Consider the following 20,471-nt stretch of genomic DNA (forward strand, 5'->3'; position numbering starts at 1 on the left):
ATCGTTAAGACGATCGAGGACACGATTCACATCTCTACTAACTTCTTTAGCCTTTCCTCATAGGGCAGCCTTTCCATGCCCCTTATCATTTTGGTTACCTTTCTCTGCACTTTCTCCAGTGCAGCTATATCCTTTTTGAGATGCGGCGACCAGAATTGCAGAGGAGAAGGAAGAATAGCAAAGGAGGAAAGAGATAGGAAGGGAGAAAAGGGCAAGAGGAGCAGCGGAAGAAGGGAGGGGAGAGAAGAGCATGGAAAGCAGTAGGAGAGCAGGGGAGAGAAAGGGGGAACAAGAGAAGAGAAAAGGGAGGAGGAAAGGTTGGTGAGGGGGATAGGGAAGAGGAAGGGGAGAAGGGGAAAAGGAGGAGTAGGGGAGGATGGCAGATGGAAGAGGAAGGAAAGAAGGGGAGGAGGAGAGAAGAGGAGGCTGTGAGAGAAGGGAAATTGGATTGAGTGCAGAAGCAGCAGGAGGGAGAATGAAAGTATTTTAGGTTAAATTGTCAACGAAGCCAAATACACACATCATCCATCTGCCGAGAGAAAAGGGATGTTGTGGGGGGTGGGGATGGGGGTCAGGAGAGTGATTGTATAGGCAGTTTTGCTGCTGTCATTTTTGATGGGCCCTTCCAATAGTAGTAATAATAAATAAATAAATAATAACTTTGATGTTTCTTCCTTGATCTTCGTTTGTCTTCCTCGAAATATAATTAGGAAAGTTATTAAGCACAGTGTATAGCAGTACAATATAACATGGGACATATAAAAAGAGGCTGCACTTAATTTAATAAAGGATTTCATATGCAATCTGTCTCCACCTAAGGATTCAGTAGGAAACATTTATCCCACAGTTGGGACCCACATAAAATTAGTGAGATATCTGTAGAGAAGCACTGCATTTGAAGGCAGAGAGATTGATGGCAGTATTGACCATGTACTGTATTTGTGTTACTGGTGAACGAAAAAAAAAAATAAAAGATCCACATTAAAAGTGAAGACTGTGTGGCATGTGAGACCCCCAGTTTTAGATATGAGGGGCAGTTGCAGGAAGTGGGCAGTAACATTTGAATTTTTTTTTTTATTCTACAATCTATGTAATAATCCATGCAAAGCTTTCAATTGCACAAATAACATTTGACATTTACAACTATGAACAGTGCCTTTGCTCAGATGCCATTCAACATTCAGAAAGAAATTGAAAACCTGGCTGTTCGCAGAAGCCTACCGCTGAAGGATCTCCTCAACCATCAATGACTCTCACTCTCCCACCCCTCCCCAATCCCTACCCCCCCTCTTTTCCCTCTCCCCTTCCCCCCCACCCAACCTCACCCTTTCCTTCTCCCACTGGACATACCATGCTAATAACTGCCTAGGATAAATCTATGTTTATGTATCTTATAGTTTTTGTTGATTATATATTTATCTCTCTCTAATTGTTTCTTAGTTTAAATTCTGTACTGTCTTCCATTGCCCAGGTTTTACGCTCCCTGTTTAATGTAACTTTACTTTCTACCTTGATGTTAATTGGTTTCCCCTCAGTTACATTGTAAACCGGTACGATAAGACCTAGTCTTGAGCATCGGTATAGTAAAAGAAATTAAATAAATAAAAATAAATAAATGGTGCTCTTATATTCTACAAAACAGGTTATGAGTTGCCTGAATTTTCTGTTTTATTAACAATATCATCTCATTCCACACTACTATTCATGATTTTTTATCCACTAAACCTATGATCCGCTCCTGTAGGATCTGCAAATCCCTTTTCATGAACTTTCTTCTCAATTGCAGCCTTCAACATTTGATTGCCATTTACTTCTGCAGTCACCTTCAGAAAACATTTGATGCATTTTTGCTTTTATCTCAAAGGGCAACACGTCTTCATAATTTCCCTATGCCAGTACGAAGGGCTTTGTGTTCCTGGTTTTCTTTAACCCGATATCAACACTCACCATTTCAAAGCCGTGACATTAATGAAATCCACAGTGATAACTCTGGTGGAGGTTTTCTTAATGCCCTTGATGAGGATCACTTTTCTTGCTGCCATTAACTCAATCAAAACTTATTGTCTGTAAAGCCATTTCAGGTCTAGCATTTTGGTTGTCAATCCCCAAATTAAATGTTTTTTTAAAATGAATTCTCAATTTTAACAGTCTTTGGTACTGTATGCAATATTTCTTTCCAAGAATTATTTTATTCTCTGTCATTCCATCCTGTTTGTTCAATGAAATCCTTCTAAATTTTTATCTGATTTCAATAACCTCATTGGAAAGCCCTTGAGCAGTATATATGCAACAATGAATATTTTTTGAAAAAAAGTTTGATTTTCTATTACTTTTCAAAAATCAATATGAGAAATCAGTAAAATACTCCATTGTTAGTATCCCTAATCCCTAATAGTATCCCTAATAACTCCTGTGGACTTGCTTCAGGCTGTTCACTGAGTAAAGCAAGTCAATGAATCTCAAGAGGGTCCCATATAGACTTGGTGAGGGCCACAAGTCAGTAACATGAAGTAAACATGCTCTATCCTTCCTTGTTCACTTCTAGCTTAATGGAAATTAAGTATAATAGCACTGATTATTTCTAAAAATAACAAACCAGGCTATGCATGGGGAAGGCAATTATCAGAATCCATTTACTCAGGTAAATGCTGTACCTGGCTGAAAGTACATGCTGGGATCAGCACCATGCACACTTTGGGCTGGGTAAAAAGTAGATGGAAATAGATTAATTTTTCAAATCTACGTGTGTCATGTTCAAGGAAAAAAGTATTTCCTGGGGTAAATTTTCAAAGTGAACCTATATGCGCTCTTTCCCTTTGAGATCTGGTGCAAAGCCCATGGGTAAAGGCAACTACAGACTTTGCATCTGTCTGGGCAAATTTGAAACAAAGCATTACTACATTTCAGAAAATTCTTAGAGGCTAATATTTTCATACAACTTATTTTGCATTATGTGTATGCTATTGTAACCCACCTTTAGTAAGAAGATTGACAATATCAAAACTATCACTTGTGACGCTGAAGGACTGCTAATCGGGTGCTGTCTCTTTAAGGGCCGCAAACACAATGAGGAGCTGGAGGCAGTATGGGGCATGTGCAGGCAGATCACTGTTTCCTCAGTCAAGATGGAGGAAGTTCTCTGCTATGCTCTGAAGCTAAAGAAACTGTTTACAATTAAGGTAAGCAGTCATTCATAACTACAGTCAAGTAAATTGTGCTAGAGTTAGCTATGATTATTCAGGAGGCTTGTAGTAGAGTTTATTGTTATTTTGCCTGTATAATAGTACAAGTTGTTAGGATTTATAAATGTGCAAGCTACTGTTATTAGCTTCATCTATGAGGTTGCATCAACTACACTGCAGCACGAAGAGCTCATTTCCACACTAATTACTACAGTCTCTCTCTGTGAAAGTGTTCCTCAGTATTGGTGTCCTACAATAAACTTTCCCTCCAGGGCATGGAATGGGAAGCATCTGGGTCAGGGTTCTCCTATATATAGTGGATATCCCCTTCCCAAAAGTACTTGAGGTCCAGATGTTCTGCAAATTCTCCAAGTTCCCCAATCTTCTCTTTTCCCGGGGGCACAAAATCTGGTGGGGGGCCAGATGAAAAAAAAATCTTATTCTTAGTTTTCCTCCCCAGATGGTAAAATGGGATCTATCAGGTGAAAGCTCCAAGTGTTGCGTTTCCCAGCTGCGGGCTCACCCCCGATGCCCAGGTCCCAGACCTGGCCCGTCTTCCCTGGCAGCAGTAGGCAGCCACCTACACGCCTGTGCTCCCAGGTCCCTCCGGTGTCCCTGCGGGCGCCTCCCATCCCGGTCGGGTCTCCCCATATGTGTCACAGGGAGATGCCGCCACTTCTTAGTTTCTGGCCTGTCCGCCTTAGGCGTGCATGCGTGAGCCTTCCCTGACTTTAAAGGATCACGGTGGGAAAGCCTCCTGTGGCCCCGGATGATGACGACATCACTCAGCCTCCGTATATAAGGTGATCCCTGCCACTTAGACTTCGCCTTGGCAACAGGTCTCCACACTTAGGCGTGCATGCGTGAGCCTTCCCTGACTTTAAAGGATCACGGTGGGAAAGCCTCCTGTGGCCCCGGATGATGACGACATCACTCAGCCTCCGTATATAAGGTGATCCCTGCCACTTAGACTTCGCCTTGGCAACAGGTCTCCACACTTAGGCGTGCATGCGTGAGCCTTCCCTGACTTTAAAGGATCACGGTGGGAAAGCCTCCTGTGGCCCCGGATGATGACGACATCACTCAGCCTCCGTGTATAAGGTGATCCCTGCCACTTAGACTTCGCCTTGGCAACAGGTCTCCACACTTCATGTCGTGTGCTTTGTTGCTGTTTGTTCCAGTTCCTGTTCCAGCGTTCTTGTATCTGTTCCTGTTCCTTCTACCCTTTGGACAGATCTCCCTGGCTTTGACCTCTGCTTGAACCTGACCTTGTCTCCAGCTGCCTGCCCTGACTTCTGCTTGAACCTGACCTTGTTATCAGTTGTCTGTCCTGATCCTTGCTTGGACATGGTCCTGTCTTAGGCTTTGCCTAACTTACAGTTTGGACTTAACCTTGTTCTTCACCGTGCTTCCTGCTTCAGTCTGTCCAGACTTTGGAACCCGGCCTCGTCTTCAGCTCGGCCCGTATTTGCCTCTGCCCCAGTCAGCTCGGCTTTGAATCTTGCCTCTCCCCTGCTTCCTGTCACCCTGCCTTGGGCACCCGCTCTGGGATCAACCACGCGGAAACCCACCTAAGTCCAGCCGGCCCCGGCACCCAAGGGCTCAACCTGCAGGGAACGAGGGCTGGTATTGGCAAAGCTCCAGTTGGCCTCCGCTTCTCGTTCGGCCTCGCCTCCCGACGGTGGGGACCTGTGGGGGCTTCCCCCATGGGTGGCTCCAACACCACCTTGGGCCAAGGGTCCACCTCCGCAACACCAAGACTACACCAGGGAAAGAAACTATTCTCCTTTCCCCCTTTTTGGACAGGAAGCATGGTATCAAAAATCTTCCTCCCAAACAAAAAGGCCAAATCTTCACAAAACTTCTCAGTCACTCTTACCAAAGTCAACACTGTGAATCTATAATGTGTGAGATGAAATCAGTAGGCCTTCTCTCATCCTAATCCTTCCCAGAAGTAGGGAGACCTTTTTTTTTCCCTCATTGAACCTGGACTAGGGGAGATAAGTATGGCCCCTGCTTGGCCACTACTGTGAACCCGCAGTGTAATAGATTGGGCCTATGTGTTAAAATGTGGAATCTTCCAGCTTGGAGGGTCAAAAGAGGTTTTGAAGTGTTCTCCTATCTTTTGCAATGTGTATTCTTCTCTTAAGAAGGTTCAGAGGAAGTTCAAGGGGTATATGTGAGATTTGAGTGTCAAGGTAGTTCTTCCCCAAAAAGTGGATGGAAATTCTTTGGGGTATGAAAATGCCTCCCTCGAGGCACAGGGTGGAGATGTTTTTTATTGGGAGTTTTGTTGGGATATTTTAGAAGTTTGGAGCTGGTGCTCTTACGGCCACTCAGAGGAGTCTAGAAGAAGTTTGGGGAAGTGAAGCAAGTGAGGAGGTGCCAGCAGAAAAGCAAAAGGCTGTGTTCCTGTCTTGGAGGTTCAGGTTAGGCACTGGGAAACTTCCACTGCCTGAAGGAAGGGGAAGACGTTGTTTTGGGCCATTTTTGCAAACACTGTAATTTGGAATCTTTCAAGTGAGACTCTGTAACTTGTTACTGGGACCACAGACGGCCTGGGAAGTAAGGAACAGAGGCATAACCTTTGTAATGACATTAAAGTGTTGGAATTTGGAGACTAAATTAGAAGAGTTTTGGACTTTGTATTTCTGAACTTGGATTTTTTTTTTCTGCTATTTCTGCTTGTGAGGAGACTCCCAAATTTGTGTCCCCTGCAATTTTAGTAGTACAAGATATTATTTTGGGTGGAGGAGATCCAGTAATTTCTTCTGTTGAGGGATTATGAAAAATTGTTCATAGAACCTGCATTTCCATCATGTGACCACTGGATGGAGTTGTTGTAATGTAGAGCCATAGTTTACATTGTGGGGTATGAAGAGATTTTAAAATCCCTTGGCAACTTCACTTTTGAGGGTTTTCCTTAAAATACTGGGATGATCTGATTGGCAGCCTAGGAGGGTATAAATTCTGGATCAGTTTGGCAGGGGTTGCCCTTTCTAGGATGGAACTGGGAAAGAGATGAACCTCCAAGATATAATTGTCTTGGTGTTGCCAGCTCATGGGCTGGTGAGGCCTGGGGACCCCTCCACTGGGAAGAGGCCTGAGGCCATTGAGGCCAGGGGACCCCTCCAATGGGAAGAGGTCCAAGGCTATTGGGTGGAAGAAGAGTTTTCTCCTCCTGAGGGAATGTCCGAGAGCTGAAAAGGGAACAGAGAGGAGATTCCTTCCCCTGAGGAATGCCAAGAGCAAAGGAGTGAACTAAGAGGTGATCCCTCTGAGGAAAAGGCCAGAAATAAGGAGAAGGGGTTGATCCAATATGAGGAAGGCTCCTATGGAGATATAGAGTGTGATGAAGACGGGAGAAGCCTGCACACCACTGGGAAAATGACCGGGATCAGGAGTGAGGTGGTGTCTGCTATCTGGTCAGTGAGTAACTCATTTAGTGGGAAAAGGTGAAGATGTGTGTATGATATGGGGGGTGAGCTGGAGATCCATGGTGTGGAAGAGGTGTTAGGGAGGTTAACCACATGTCCCTGAGTGGTAATGACTGAAAAGAGAAATGGGGGAAATGATGTTTTATGTGAGGGGTTAATTAGGGATGAACGCACAATGTCTTCGGAATGTGAAGAGAGGAGAAAGTGAAGAGATGGGAGGAAATTATGAGGAGGTGGAATAAGGAAGGTCTAATTTCTGTTCAAGTGGGAACTGGGAGTATGGTATTGTGATCCTTGGGGTACCAGATGATTTTATTGTAGGCAAGTTTTTCTGACTGCTCTCCATGAAATTTGAGAAATTTAGCAAAAAAATTGTATAACCTGATAGTTGCTGGCTGGGCACCTCAGATAATAAAGGCTGAGAATTTTGCTGGCACCTTTTGTGTGGTGTGACTCATTGGAGATAGTTATGGCCAGCCCTGTTTATGGAGGTACAGGATTTATAGAGGGGAGGATAGGTAATGGCCTCTCTTACCAGCCAGAGGAAAAAATACTCAACCCCACTGTTTCCAACATGGTCTGATCCTTACCATATGGAGACAGATCCTTTCGTTATTTTATGTGCTTGTCTTCAGGGTTATACACTGTTTTACTCTGTTTTCTTTGTACTAGCTCAGCGGTTCTCAACCTGTGGGTCGCGACCCCGGCGGGGGTCGAACGACCAAAACACAGGGGTCGCCTGTGTTTTGGTCGTTCGACCAAAACAGGTCTGCAGACCGACCCCAACAGCCCGGTCCGCAGACCAGTACCGGGCCGTTGGGGTTTTTTGCCGGTCTGCGGCGCCGCGGCTGCTGCGGGGAGGCAGGGCAAAGCTGGAGACCTGCCTCCTCCAACCCCAAAAGGGAGCGCGTCGCGGTGCTCCTCCTACTGTGGGTCCAGGAGCGGTCCGGGAACGATCTCCTGGGCGTGAGCCGTCGGCTGCCAGTAATCAAAATGGCGCCGACGGCCCTTTGCCCTCACTATGTCACTGGGACCGACCGCTGCTATTGGTCGGTCTCAGTGACATAGTGAGGGCAAAGGGCCGTCGGCGCCATTTTGATTACTGGCAGCCGACGGCCCACGCCCAGGAGATCGTTCCCGGACCGCTCCTGGACCCCCGCTGGACCACCAGGGACGTTTGGCAGGTCTTGGGGGGGTCAGGAGGGTGGGGGGTTGCGGTAAATTAAGTCGGCAGGTCTTGGGGGGGTCAGGAGGGTGGGGGGTTACGGTAAATTAAGTCGGCAGGTCTTGGGGGGGGTCAGGAGGGTGGGGGGTTGTGGTAAATTAAGTCGGCAGGTCTTGGGGGAGTCAGGAGGGTGGGGGTTGTTAATTTAAAGTGTGGGATGGGGTTTTTTTTTTGGGGGGGAGGGGTTCCCAGAGTTTTCTGATCTGGGGAGTGGACCGAAATGGCCCTCCCCAGATCCGAAAACAAAATGGGGAGAAAAAAAAAAGCTATGCACTCCCCTAATTTGCTCCATAAGACGCCCAGACGCAGAGCCAGTTTAGCACAATTTTTTTTTTTTTTTAATTTTCCCCCTCTGAATCCTAGGTGCGTCTTATGGTCAGGTGCGTCTTATGGAGCGAAAAATACTGTACTTCCTGCCCGCCCTGCCCCGGAAGACAAATGTTGCCGGAGCCGAACGGGCAGGAAGGAGGAGGCGCGTCAGCCACGTGCAAAAGAAGAGCAGCGGGGCGGGAAGACTAGGGCCGCTGCAGAGCCCATCCTGTGGCAACCCGTAAAGAAGAGGCCCAGAGGTGAGAGAGAGGTGTGTGCGAGTATGAGATGAGTTGAGAGATTGTGTGTGAGAGTGAATTGAGAGACTGTGTGTGTTTGCAGAGACAGCATGTGAGAGCCTCTGTGTGTGTGAAAGAGACAGCATGTGACAGTGAGAGCCTGTGCTTGAGCAAGGCAGCATGTGGGGGTGTGAGAGAGCCTGTGTGTGAGACTCAGACAGCCTGTGCCAGTGAGAGACTGTGTGTATGAATGATTGCATGACAGAAAGAGCATGTGACAGTGAGATCCTGTGTGTGTGTGTGAGAGAAATGCATGTGAGAATGAGAACCTGACTGTGTGTTTGAGGGAAGACGACAGGTGGAGAGAAAAGAAACAAAAAAAGGCAATATAAAAGGAAATGGCAAAAAAATAAAGGGAAGCAGATGTAAAAACAAATAAATTACTTTTTACTGATTGGTACATGTAATCTTTGGGAATGTGCAAGAGTAGCACTTTCTCTATGGCGGATCTCACAATGTACGAGATCAACATGGAGGAAGTGGAAACCCACGGGGCCTGCACAGAGGAGGCAGCAGAATGGGCTTCAGTGCCAATAGCAGCAATTGTTTTATGAGGAATGGTGGTTCTGTTTATAAATGTCATAATAAATAAGTATGCACTAAAATCCAACCCCATCCATAACCCCGCCCCCATATGACCAAAGCCCCGCCCTCGCCCCGCCCTTGCGGGGCGAGGCGAGGGCGGGGCGAGGGGTCACCGCAACATGAGGAACTGTATTTCGGGGTCACGGCATTAGAAAGGTTGAGAACCACTGTACTAGCTGAAACCAAGTATTCTTGTAAGTAAACTGTTTTGCTTGCTTGGAGTACCAACCTTGTGTGGACTGGGTATTTATTTATTTTGTATGAGGTAACCTCTGCCCAGTTGTCCATGCAGGAAAGCCTTCCCCCAATCCATGGGAACCAGAGACAGAATTCCCCCATTCCGGATGAGTGAATCCAGTGCTCTATGGGACTGGGAAAGTGACCTCTAGTCAAGGGAAGAGGGAGTTGCACAGGCAAACACCAAAAAATAAAATCCTTCCTTAAACAAATTGCGAAAAGCCTAGGGCAACCTCAGCAGCCAGGCCATGGACTAGAGAGGTATATTCCTCCTTCCTATCCTGGATCACCAGGCAACGAGATGTAGCCCACTAGCAATACTGGAAACCACAAAACAAAGAAAAATGCTGCAATGCTTCTCCTTTTAAGTACAACAAAAAATGCCACATTGATCTATCACCCTGCTGGACTTAGCAAGCAGGAGCATTACCACTACAACCACCGCATAGGAGTTCTGTGGTAAGTGGTTTGCCCCATTCCTTCCTACCCTCTCACCTAGCTCTAAATTTAAGTGAGTGCACACACGCACAAGTTCCAACTCTGTCCCCCAGAATGCCTCTCTGCAGTTTGTGTAACAGTACATGCGTAACAGAGGTACATGTGTATTTTCATGCACACAGTATCCCCAGGCTATTTTACTAAAGTCATTTCTGCAAATAAAATCCAGCTTTATGAGTTTAAATAGCTTTGAAATTAGCCCCCAAAGGGCCTATGGAGAGTCAGTATGTCTAACCAGATATTGATGACTCTTTGCCACTGAGATATGGAATAATTCTCGGCCATATTTATTCAAAATTTAAGGTGATAATTTAACCACATCCCACCACCATAGTGCCAGCGGCACATGCATAATTGCATCTAGGTACCGAATCAGATGGGGTGGGGGGGGGGGCTGCATCAGTTCCCTTTCCACAATTACACTTTCAAAATATGAAAGGCAGAAATCCAATTAGCAATGGATTTGTATTTGCATTTTTTTTCTCTCCTCATTATCATTTACTTGCAAAAATGTTTTAATTTTATATCAGACAGGAAGATAGCAAATCACCAAACCAACAGTCACATATATGAATGCACACAATATGTGATACAAAGTTCAAGCATTCATAATTAAGCTTAATATTGCTTGTTAGAAAGACATCATAATGCAGTATTGTAGACCATCAGAACACACGTGAGTGCAAAGCTGATTATTTGCTCCCATTCACATAAATCAAGTCATATATAATCATGGGTCCCCAATTCTTTTTTTTTTTTTGCATTTTAGATTTCTTATGCATGTAAAACATTTACTTTCCTAGAATTGCCCTTTTTGTTCATCAGTAGTTCTTGAATCATAGGAACCTCCAAGAATCACCCAACATAACACTATGTTTCAAGTAGACTCCGCATCAGGGGTAAGCACTGCAGAGATGTCACTCGTTTCAGCTGGATAGAAAGATATCAAAATGAAACACCCACATGTTTATGTTAAGGACAAGAGCACAGCTTCAAATGGCACCGTTATTAAAAGCTTACTGGCATCATAACCTTCGTTAGAGGGCAACGGCGATAGCTCCAGGTAATGCGCCACGGCGCGACACTGAAGCGTTTAAATATGCTATACACTGCTCGCTAATGTGATCACATGAGCGATCTCCAATTTGACAGTTGTCAAAAAAACATCAACCAGAGACCGGCTGGATGTCGCTCATGAGATGACGTTAACGAACAGCGTGCAGAATATTTAAATGCTTCAATGCCGCATCGTGGTACGTTACTTGGAGCTATCGCCATTACCCTCTAATGAACGTTTTTATGCCAGTAACCTTGTAATAACGGTGCAATTTGAAGTTGTTCCCTTGTCCCTAACGTGTGTGCTTCATTTTGATTTTTATATCTTTCTATCCAGCTGAAACGAGTGACACCTCTGCAGTGCTTTACCCCCTGACACAGAGACTTCTTGAAACATAGCGTTATCTTGGGTGATTCTTGGAGATTCCTATGATTCAAGAGCTACTGATGAACAAAAAGGGCAATTCAAGGAAAGGTAAATGTTATGCACGCATAAGAAATTTTAAATGCAAACAAAAAAAGGGAATTAGGGACTCATGATTATATATAACCTGATTTAAATGTATGGGACCAAATACATTTTACTGCAAAATAATTCAATATAAAAATTGTGATTTTTGACCAACAAACTTAGCAGACATAAGCTAAGGGTACACTGCAGAAACATGAATGCTTACGGGTTTTGAAGAGATTTTGGTATTTTGAATCACTTTAAATAAACTCCCAGAAAGTACTGCACACATTTCTCTATTTGATTCAGAATATCAAGCATCATTCTGGAATTAAAATGGGATGATGCAACAGATCTTTGACTAAGCAGAACAGCCTGAGACAAGCATTAATCTAAAATATGTTTTAAGTGAAATGGCTTTTGTTCATGGCATGTATGAAAATGGTTACTTATGAGGCAAGAAACTGCCATACCTTACTTGTGGCTTTCCTACTCATGAGCTACTAATGCCTCCATCCCTGTATCAATCCACCGACATTCTAAAGAAATGCTGGATCCTGGCACAAAGAGTCTTTTATAGGTGTTGCCCATGATGATTGACATTATGTTTCCTCTCCTGTCTCTGCAGGTTTACTTCTAGTGCAAGTACCTGCTTCATTTTTCAGCAGCATTTCCAAAATAAAGAAGGCAGTCATAAAAATCAGGGCTGTGCAAATCCTGGCATGAGCTACAGGCTGGTAGCTGGAGCAAAAAAAACAAAAAAAAAAGTGAGCAGGTTAGAGAGGGATGCAGTGCATGCCCCTGTTTGCTTTTCTACCCATAGCATATACTGGGCTTTCACACGGAGGCAGGCTGCAGAAGAGGAGGGATCCTGCTGTGAGTGCCAGAGAAGATACTTTAGGCCCAGAGCCTATCACAGCCCTTGCTCCCTCAATATCCTCTGATGTCAATGAGTTGATTTATGGTCCTTGGCTGTCAGGAGAGGCTGGCCCAGCAGTCCGAGGAAGTGTCCACTTACCAGGTACTGACTGCTGGCCTGCGCCTGCTCTGCTGCTGGACCTAAGCCCGGGCCTGAACCCAGTGTGCTCGCCAGCCCAGCACCTGCTCTTGATGTGGCTGCTAGGGTCTGTGCCAACAGGAAGCGCAGTCAAGCGCTGCCTGGCGAGGAGGCATCCAGTAATGTCGCATAGTTGAAGAGCCTGAAGGCCAAGGAGTTGAAGAAAAAGAAGACTTATTTAAAGAAATCCAAGAGAATGGTACAAGATAAGGAGAGACACCTCAGGGTGACTATATCTAATGATTTCAAAGAACAAAACTGTTTGACAGAGTAGTGGTGAGAACTGGAGGAATACTGAGAATCATAGCACCAAGAGACAAAAATAGATGATGGGCAATGTTCCCTGGAAGCTGCACTGGAGTCTGCAAACTGTATGCTAACTGCAGGGCGTGCTGCCACAATTTAGCAGTTTGATCTGTGCATGGTCTGCCCCGCATGATTCAAAACATGATACAGCTGCAGCATACCTGGTGGTTAAAATGCAGGTAGTGGACTCCCATGCAGCTTATAGAGAACATTGGTAATTAGCTTACCTGGTAACTCAGTAACAGGGCTGTGCACTGCCATGTAAAGATCTGGGTTTGATTCCTGGATCAGGTCTTCTGCTTCCATGCTTGGCCTGAGAAGGGGATGCTCTCAGGCAGTGTACACAACCCTTGGATTCTCAGGCATTATGCAACAGTGACACCTAGTGGCCGGATTGCCAGGTCCTTGTGATCTGGATTGGCCACTGTTGGAAACAAGATACTGGGCCTGATGGACCTTTGGTCTGATGCAGTATGGGAAGTCTTTTATTCTTATATAGGTCTATGATTGCAAGGTTCTGGAAGGAGCCCTAGCGCATGGCCCCTGGCCAAGGAACTCTTGTTGTAGTGAGTTGGGAGGAAATAAAATAGGGGAAGAATCCTTGGGTAGCTGGGAAGGGAGGCTCAGGCATGTCAGCCCAATAGAGGCCGATTCTGATTGAGTAAGAAGCCTAAAGGAACAGGAGGAAGTTGCCAGGTCGGAAAAAAAACCAACTAGTGGTTAAAATGTCTCTGCATTCCACTATAGAAATAAGGATCAACAAACAAGTTGTAGGGGACACTTTTTACTGAGCTACAATCTCAATAAAATACAATAAAATGCAAAGGCTTTTTAAAAGCTGTAACCTCCAGCCTGTTTGTTGATTCTCATTTCTACATGTTCAAGATGACTACCACAGAAAACACAATCGTTTATATTCTCTCCAAAGACATTTTCTGCATTTAATTCCCTTATTTTTTTCATTATTTTAAATCCTTTCATGCTAATTTCAGGAGCAGCTATGCTTCTTGCTCTTTCTCTGTCTTTAGGCCTTTTTCATCACCCTGGCTCCGTAATCAGACATTATAAAATGCACAAGGACAGACTCCTGACTCACTGAGAAGTGCATTAGATGTCACATTTTAGACCAGATCTTCCCAAATTGTTTTTCAAAACATTTTTTTGACCAGTTCAGGAAAACATGAGAGAGGCAGACTTGGGTGGAAATCCTAGTGAGCGAGGAAGATCACTGCCAGGGCAATTTCCAAAGCCATTTCTGTGGTTTCTTTACCCGCTATGTGCGGGTCAAATTATGAGCAAGATGCCACCAAGCTGGCAATTTTACGTGTAGTGAGAGGAGGCGTTCCAGGGACGGGGTGGGAGAGGGCCTTGCATGCACATGCCCGCTTGTAAATATGCAAACGTATGTGCATGAACACTTACTGGAGGAGGGGGACGTAGCTGCACAAAAAAGGAAGGACAAAGTTCCTAAGCAATTTTCAAAGCCAAGATTTTCCCTTTGAAAATTGCTGCAAAATCTGTGGGTGTGCATTTCTGCAAGCAGTTTGACAATTGGCACTTCCCCCACCTAGCGAGCGTCTCACTCACAGCTGAACTAAACCGGGGGCTTGCGGCTCCGCTCTGATGCATTATGGCACAATTACAGCTCCCTTGACTGGCACACATCTCCTTCACATCAAGGGGACTACATGCCAGGAAAAGCTGATGCACTCTATCCAATCGATCAATATGGCTTTTTTGGCACATGCATCCTGTCCATGTGGCAGATACGCTCCAGCCACAGGAGGCTGAATTGGTCTTTTACTGAATTTTGTCACTTGTTCAAAAAAAAAAAAAAAAAAAAGCCTCGTTAGAATTATACATTTTATTCAGTTCATAATTTCTCTCAACCTTTATCCTACAATGCTAGAGATGTACTTTGATTTGGAACAAACGTTCCCATTTTGTTTTCAAAAGAAATGGAAACAAAGAAAAATGATTTGTTTTTGCTTTGCTTTGAAATGGCCACAACCACCACCACCACCACAAAAGTTTCCCCCCAGATCCCCAACTCTGGCCTCCTCTGGACCCCAACCACTTACCCCATCCATGGGCCTAAAGGGCAGGAGCAAACCCCAGCTGCATCACTGTGGATGCCATAACTTTGTAGTTAGGTAAATTATTGAAAATGTAACCTGCAAGCTGTATTCTAGTATGGAACTCATCCGTTCTGTGTGTGTGCAGTTTTCAGGCACTTCTAGTTGCCCTGCTGATGTGGTTGAAGTCTCTTTTTGAAAAAGAAAACATCAAAGTTTGACAAAACAATATATTGGCACAACTGTAGTATTTGCAATAAAAAAAAATGCAAAAAGGTATCTGAGGTAGCTTTTAGAGCTTCTACTAAAAAAAAAGACCACCACAGTCAGCAGCCAGTGATATCATGCATGCAACCCACCGAGGAGAAGAGAGCCCACCAGTGGCTAGGAGTTCCCCTCCCCACAGCCCAAATGAGCAGTAGACAGACAAGAAAACCCCATCCTGCAGCACGGTGTCCCTTCTTCCCTTGTCTGAACCAAGAGGAACCCAGGGAGATGACAGGAGGAGAGAAATCTGGGCTATCCGCCAGCATGTGTGCAGGAGCAGAGACGGTGAGCACAGAACCGGGGAGCCCACGCCCTGTGAGAACCAAGACAGGGAGTGGTGGGCCAGAGGATCCTCTCCCCATGCTCTGGAAGTGAAGAGTAAATATTGTGTAGGTGAAGCTGAACAAAATACTGCTTCCAAGATTTATTTTTTTGCAGCTGTCCCCTTGCATTTAGCTAAGTAAGAAGAAGGACTTGCTGGCGGCCACCTGGGTTTAATCCTTGGTCTGGTTCTTCTGCTCCCCAGGCTGGCAGAGGATAGTGATGCTGCAGAGGCAGTGTTCACAGCCTGTGGTGGAGGGGGAGGCTCATAGTTACGATTTGTGCTATGGCATCACCTGAGAGGCCAATAATGACAGTGTTGGAAGGAATCCCAGCTGCATGGAACATGACTGTGGCAAAGGACGGTCATTAGAGTCAGCCAATTCATTGTTTATGCTTTTCTACCCATGACCCCTCCAACCCCTAACCCTTCCCTTCATCTCCCCTACCCATAACCCTTCCCCTGGTTTTTGTTCTCCGCTGGTTATATGTAAGGGCTCCTCCCTATAGTTACCTGTATATTTTCAGTTTTATGTAAGGGCTCCGCCCAAAAGTTTTTATTTAATGTGAACCGATGCGATGTGCGAACGGACATCGGTATATAAGAGACTTTAAACAAATAAATAAATAAATAAATACATTTGGAGGGGGGAGGTAAAAGGGATTATTACCTGAACTTGTGTGAAGCACCTTTTCCTGCACCAATTTACCTTTCCCTGCCGCAACGAAAAGAGACTTCCGGGGGTAGGCAGGAGCCTGCCCCGACGGTGTTGCTGGACAGCCAATTGCAGAGCAGAGCTGCGGTAGGAGGAGCCGTGGGAGACCTCTTAAACGGCACTTCTACGGAATTCAAACCGGAGGTAAAAGGGATTATTACCTGAACTTGTGTGAAGCACCTTTTCCTGCACCAATTTACCTTTCCCTGCCGCAACGAAAAGAGACTTCCGGGGGTAGGCAGGAGCCTGCCCCGACGGTGTTGCTGGACAGCCAATTGCAGAGCAGAGCTGCGGTAGGAGGAGCCGTGGGAGACCTCTTAAATGGCACTTCTACGGAATTCAAACCGGAGGTAAAAGGGATTATTACCTGAACTTGTGTGAAGCACCTTTTCCTGCACCAATTTACCTTTCCCTGCCGCAACGAAAAGAGACTTCCGGGGGTAGGCAGGAGCCTGCCCCGACGGTGTTGCTGGACAGCCAATTACAGAGCAGAGCTGCGGTAGGAGGAGCCGTGGGAGACCTCTTAAACGGCACTTCTACGGCGCACAGTCGCCGACGGCGCGCTGCCGAAGCCGCGCGCCAAAGGCGCGCACGGCTCTGACCGGCTCCAACTGGGTCCATTGGGTCCATTGCGATTAGGATTATTGGATTTCTTTTGCAGGTACGCTTCCTATTATTAATAATACTAATAAACAGATATCCCTATATCCTCCCATAGGGAAGCTTAGTAAATATATTAGGGAATCCACAGCTCATCTTAGGCTTTTCCTGTAAATTTACCACAGATGCCGCATACAAAACAGAAGGCAAAGTTAAAGCCTTCCGTTAGTACTCCTATTCCTGAGAAAAGCCAAAAGTTGGTAGCTGATTGGTTGATTAACCCGCTGAATACTCCTGTTGAGGGGGTCGCTGTAGGGGCAGAGATGGAGCAGGACCTGTCCCTACTGACCAATAACATATCTTTAAGTCCAGGAGCACCAAACGTTCCACCACCTCCTGGTAAAGAAAAGGATATATCCTTTATATTACCAGAAACTCCCCAGGTCCTGGAAGGGAATCTGGATCTATCTAATGGAGTTATACAGGACAATGAGGCATCGGCAAGAAAATCCCCAACAATTATTGAACAAGGAAATGTAGAAGAAAATCATGTGACACCTGTGTGCGTACCCAAAGAACCTTTAAAACAACTAAAAGGAAAACATACTCAAGAAATTATAGTTAGGCCAACGACTATAACAATGGACACTTTATGGAATGTTTTGACAAAATTGGACTTTTCTATAAAAAACTTAACTAAAGCGGTTAATGAAACAAACTTAACTGTTAAAAATAACTCAGAAGTCTTGGTAGCACAGCAAAAACAGATAAAGGTGGTAGAACAGCGTATAGAGCAGATAGAAAAAATACAGGTCCAACAAATTAAGGCAGAAGATGAAATACAAAGGAAGTTAGAAAATTTAGAGAATAACTCACGGGCTTTAAATTTAAGAATAATAAATTTTCCTGTCATTAGTAAGGTGTCGCCCATTGAGTTGTTCAGGATGTATGTTATTAAAATCTTAAACATTACTGAACAAAATATGCCTACCATAGTCAGAGCATTTTATATAAATAACTCGTTTAAGACGAAAGAAAATGTCCAAACCGTTAAAGAAAAAGTAGATGGGGTAGAGGGTGGAAAAAATGGGGATTCTACATTAGACTTGTCAGATTTCTTAGAGAAATCTCAAGAAGAGTTAGTTGTGGGTAAGACAGGCACGATGCTAGTAACCTTCGCTTTCATTACCGATCGAGATTTGGTCATGAAATATTTTTTCCGTAATAGGTCCAAAACCTATTACGGTAATAAAATATGGATATACCCAGACCTAGTTAAAAACACTCAGACTAGGAGGAAAAAATTCTTGGAACTAAGGCCTAAAGTAATAGAAAGGGGAGGTCAATTTATTTTACGATATCCCTGTAAGTGCTCACTTAAATTGGATGGACATAATTATCAGTTCACAGATCCAGAACACCTAAAAACACTCCTGGGTTGATGAAGGAACGTTAGATAGAGATAGACTAGGGGGTTAAACCTAATTTACTTATATATTATTTTGTTTAAAAATTGCTCAAAATCTATAAGCATCCCTAATTTTACTTTATAAATACAGAAGTAATGTAAGAAAATATTAGGTTTGAATGAAAATATTCTATGTTTGATTAATTTCTTTTCTTATATTACATTACTATCTGTAATTTTCATATGGACAAGTTATTCTTGTATATATGTTGAAATTATAAATAAAGAATTTAAAAAAAAAATACATTTGGAGGGAATGTAAAAGAGAGGTAAAATCCCTGAGTAATTGCAAATGGAAGTCTCAGGGCACCAGATCCCAGTTCTGGTTTTTCACCTAAGCCTGGAAGACCACAGGAGCAAGAGGAAATTGCCAAGTCAAACACACACACAAAAAAGGACTAGGGAAGGCGATTTCTACAGCCATTTCTGTGGGGAAAAGAGTGCTCAATCTGCAGACATGGGCTTGTAAAACAATGTCCACCCGATAAGCAGATAAAAGGATGCGCCTAGGACCCCTGTGCATGCACTTTTACTAAAAGTGACCAGAGGCATTCCCAGAGGTGGAGCTGTGGAGGGGTTTGCATTTTCTCCAGAAAACTGCGCCACGCTAGTAGGTGTAAATGTGCGTGGGTACTTTTTTCTAGGATAGTTTGCAAAGTGACAACGTGCATAGTCTGCAGGTAGAAATTGCCTGGGGACCGTCTACCAAACCGGGCAGACTTAAAATTACCCCCCCCCCCCCCAGCTGTTGACAGCAGTGTCAAATCTGCTATTTGCTTTGGTGATCATGAAGAATGTTCTTGAATCTTAAATATGTAAGATAGCAATACGGATATAGCCATTTTAGTTTCCTTTGCAAAAGAAACAAGTTGCCAGTACCGACTTCGAAAGCTGGACCAACTCTTTGCTGCATACCATTGCTTTTTGCCAATAAGAACTGTCTTCGGCTTTTCAAAAATCTAGTAAATTCAGTCCCATCTTCAGGCAGCAAGTAAAGCTATGGAATTATTACTCGTAATTTGATGAAAGCATTAACGATGTTTATAGTGCACTAACAGATTAATTCCATTGCAAGCTGCAGCTCTCTTTTCTTCACTTAACCAGCTAAATTTAGCATGCAAATGCTAAATTTAGCTGGTTAAGTGGCAAGCACTGCAGGAGTCTTTGACCCCCTTCATCATGCACTTTGTTTCTTTGGCATAAAGAAGTCACGTTTGGGTCTAAGCCTCCCTACCATGTCCTTCCCCAGGGCCTTACCTGTTTCTTCAGGCATTCAAGCAGCAGTAATTCAGACAAAGTCAGGAGAAATCCTGGCAGGGCATTTCCCAGCTCCTATTACCTAGGCTCTGTGCTAAGGGCTGCAGTGCACAGTGAAAGGACGCAAGACAAAATGAGTGGGAGAGGGACTGCTAGAAGCAGAAGAAAACCGAAGCAATGCTCTGGCACTCCTCCCCTCCCCTCACACCGCTCTCCTTTGAAAGAAACATGCAGAGGGTCAGATGACTCCCACAGCTCGCTCGCTGCATCATTGCCAGGGTTGTAGGCTAGCTCCTGCTGCCATCTTTTAAAAATAGAACCCTCCAGGCCTAAACTCTTCTCACATTCTCAGGGAATCCAGTGGGAGGTTACTTCCCCCGACAGCTACAAACACATGCTTGACTGGCCGGGGTGCCATCCAGAGTGAGCTCTGAACTTTATTTAAAACCTGGGATTTCCAGATGGCTCTCTATTTCAGGCTAGGCTGACGCCGTCCTGGTTATACCCCCCTCCCCTGTTAGAGGCATGGACGCATGGCCCTGTTTTCCCCCATTGATTTCCCTGGGACTGCCAAGCTGTGCATTCATCAGGGTGAAATCAGGACGGTCTTGAAAAAAAAAATGGAGCCATTCGGCAATCGTTGCACCCCATTGATATTAATGAGGCCTATTGACAAACAACACACATCAGCACATTTTCATTGTAAGAGCTCACCAAAAGCATAAACAATTGAGGAACAAACCAGATGAGAAGGAAGAAGAGGTCAAAGCTTTTCCTTTCCAAAGTCCCATTTTTTCCCCAACAGAGGCCATTGATATTTCATCTGAAGAAGGGGCTTTGTTTATTTAATTAAGCTAGATTGCTTGCCCTAACCTTCCAACCCACAGTGAGTTACATAACATCCAATCTGCCCAATACAGAAAATATGTTTACAATCAAGAATTAACACCATTCACAAATTAAACTATCCCCCCATATCTCCACGCTTCCTCCCACACATCCTAATATTCATATTTTAACACGCTTCTGGATAACTTTAAACCTCCTGTTGCTTACATCTGGACATAGCCACATAAGTTATTTGGCTATCTCTTCTTTGCTCCTGGACACTCCCTAAATGCCCCT

The 20,471-nt window shown here is 44.6% G+C and overlaps 1 protein-coding gene across 1 annotated transcript in view; it reads right to left on the reverse strand.

The window, feature by feature from the left end:
- ABLIM2 (actin binding LIM protein family member 2) overlaps window positions 1-19,534 on the reverse strand; it is a 431,671-nt gene extending 412,137 nt beyond the window's left edge. Inside the window, exon 1 of the mRNA XM_029591702.1 lies at window positions 19,347-19,534. Within this exon, the coding sequence (XP_029447562.1) occupies window positions 19,347-19,362 (16 nt within the window). The 5' untranslated portion in view covers window positions 19,363-19,534. The remainder of the gene's footprint in view (window positions 1-19,346) is intronic.
- Between the last annotated feature and the right edge of the window lie 937 nt (window positions 19,535-20,471).

The sequence above is a fragment of the Rhinatrema bivittatum genome, chromosome 1 (genome assembly GCF_901001135.1).
Source record: "Rhinatrema bivittatum chromosome 1, aRhiBiv1.1, whole genome shotgun sequence".
Classification (NCBI taxonomy): Eukaryota; Metazoa; Chordata; class Amphibia; order Gymnophiona; family Rhinatrematidae; genus Rhinatrema; species Rhinatrema bivittatum.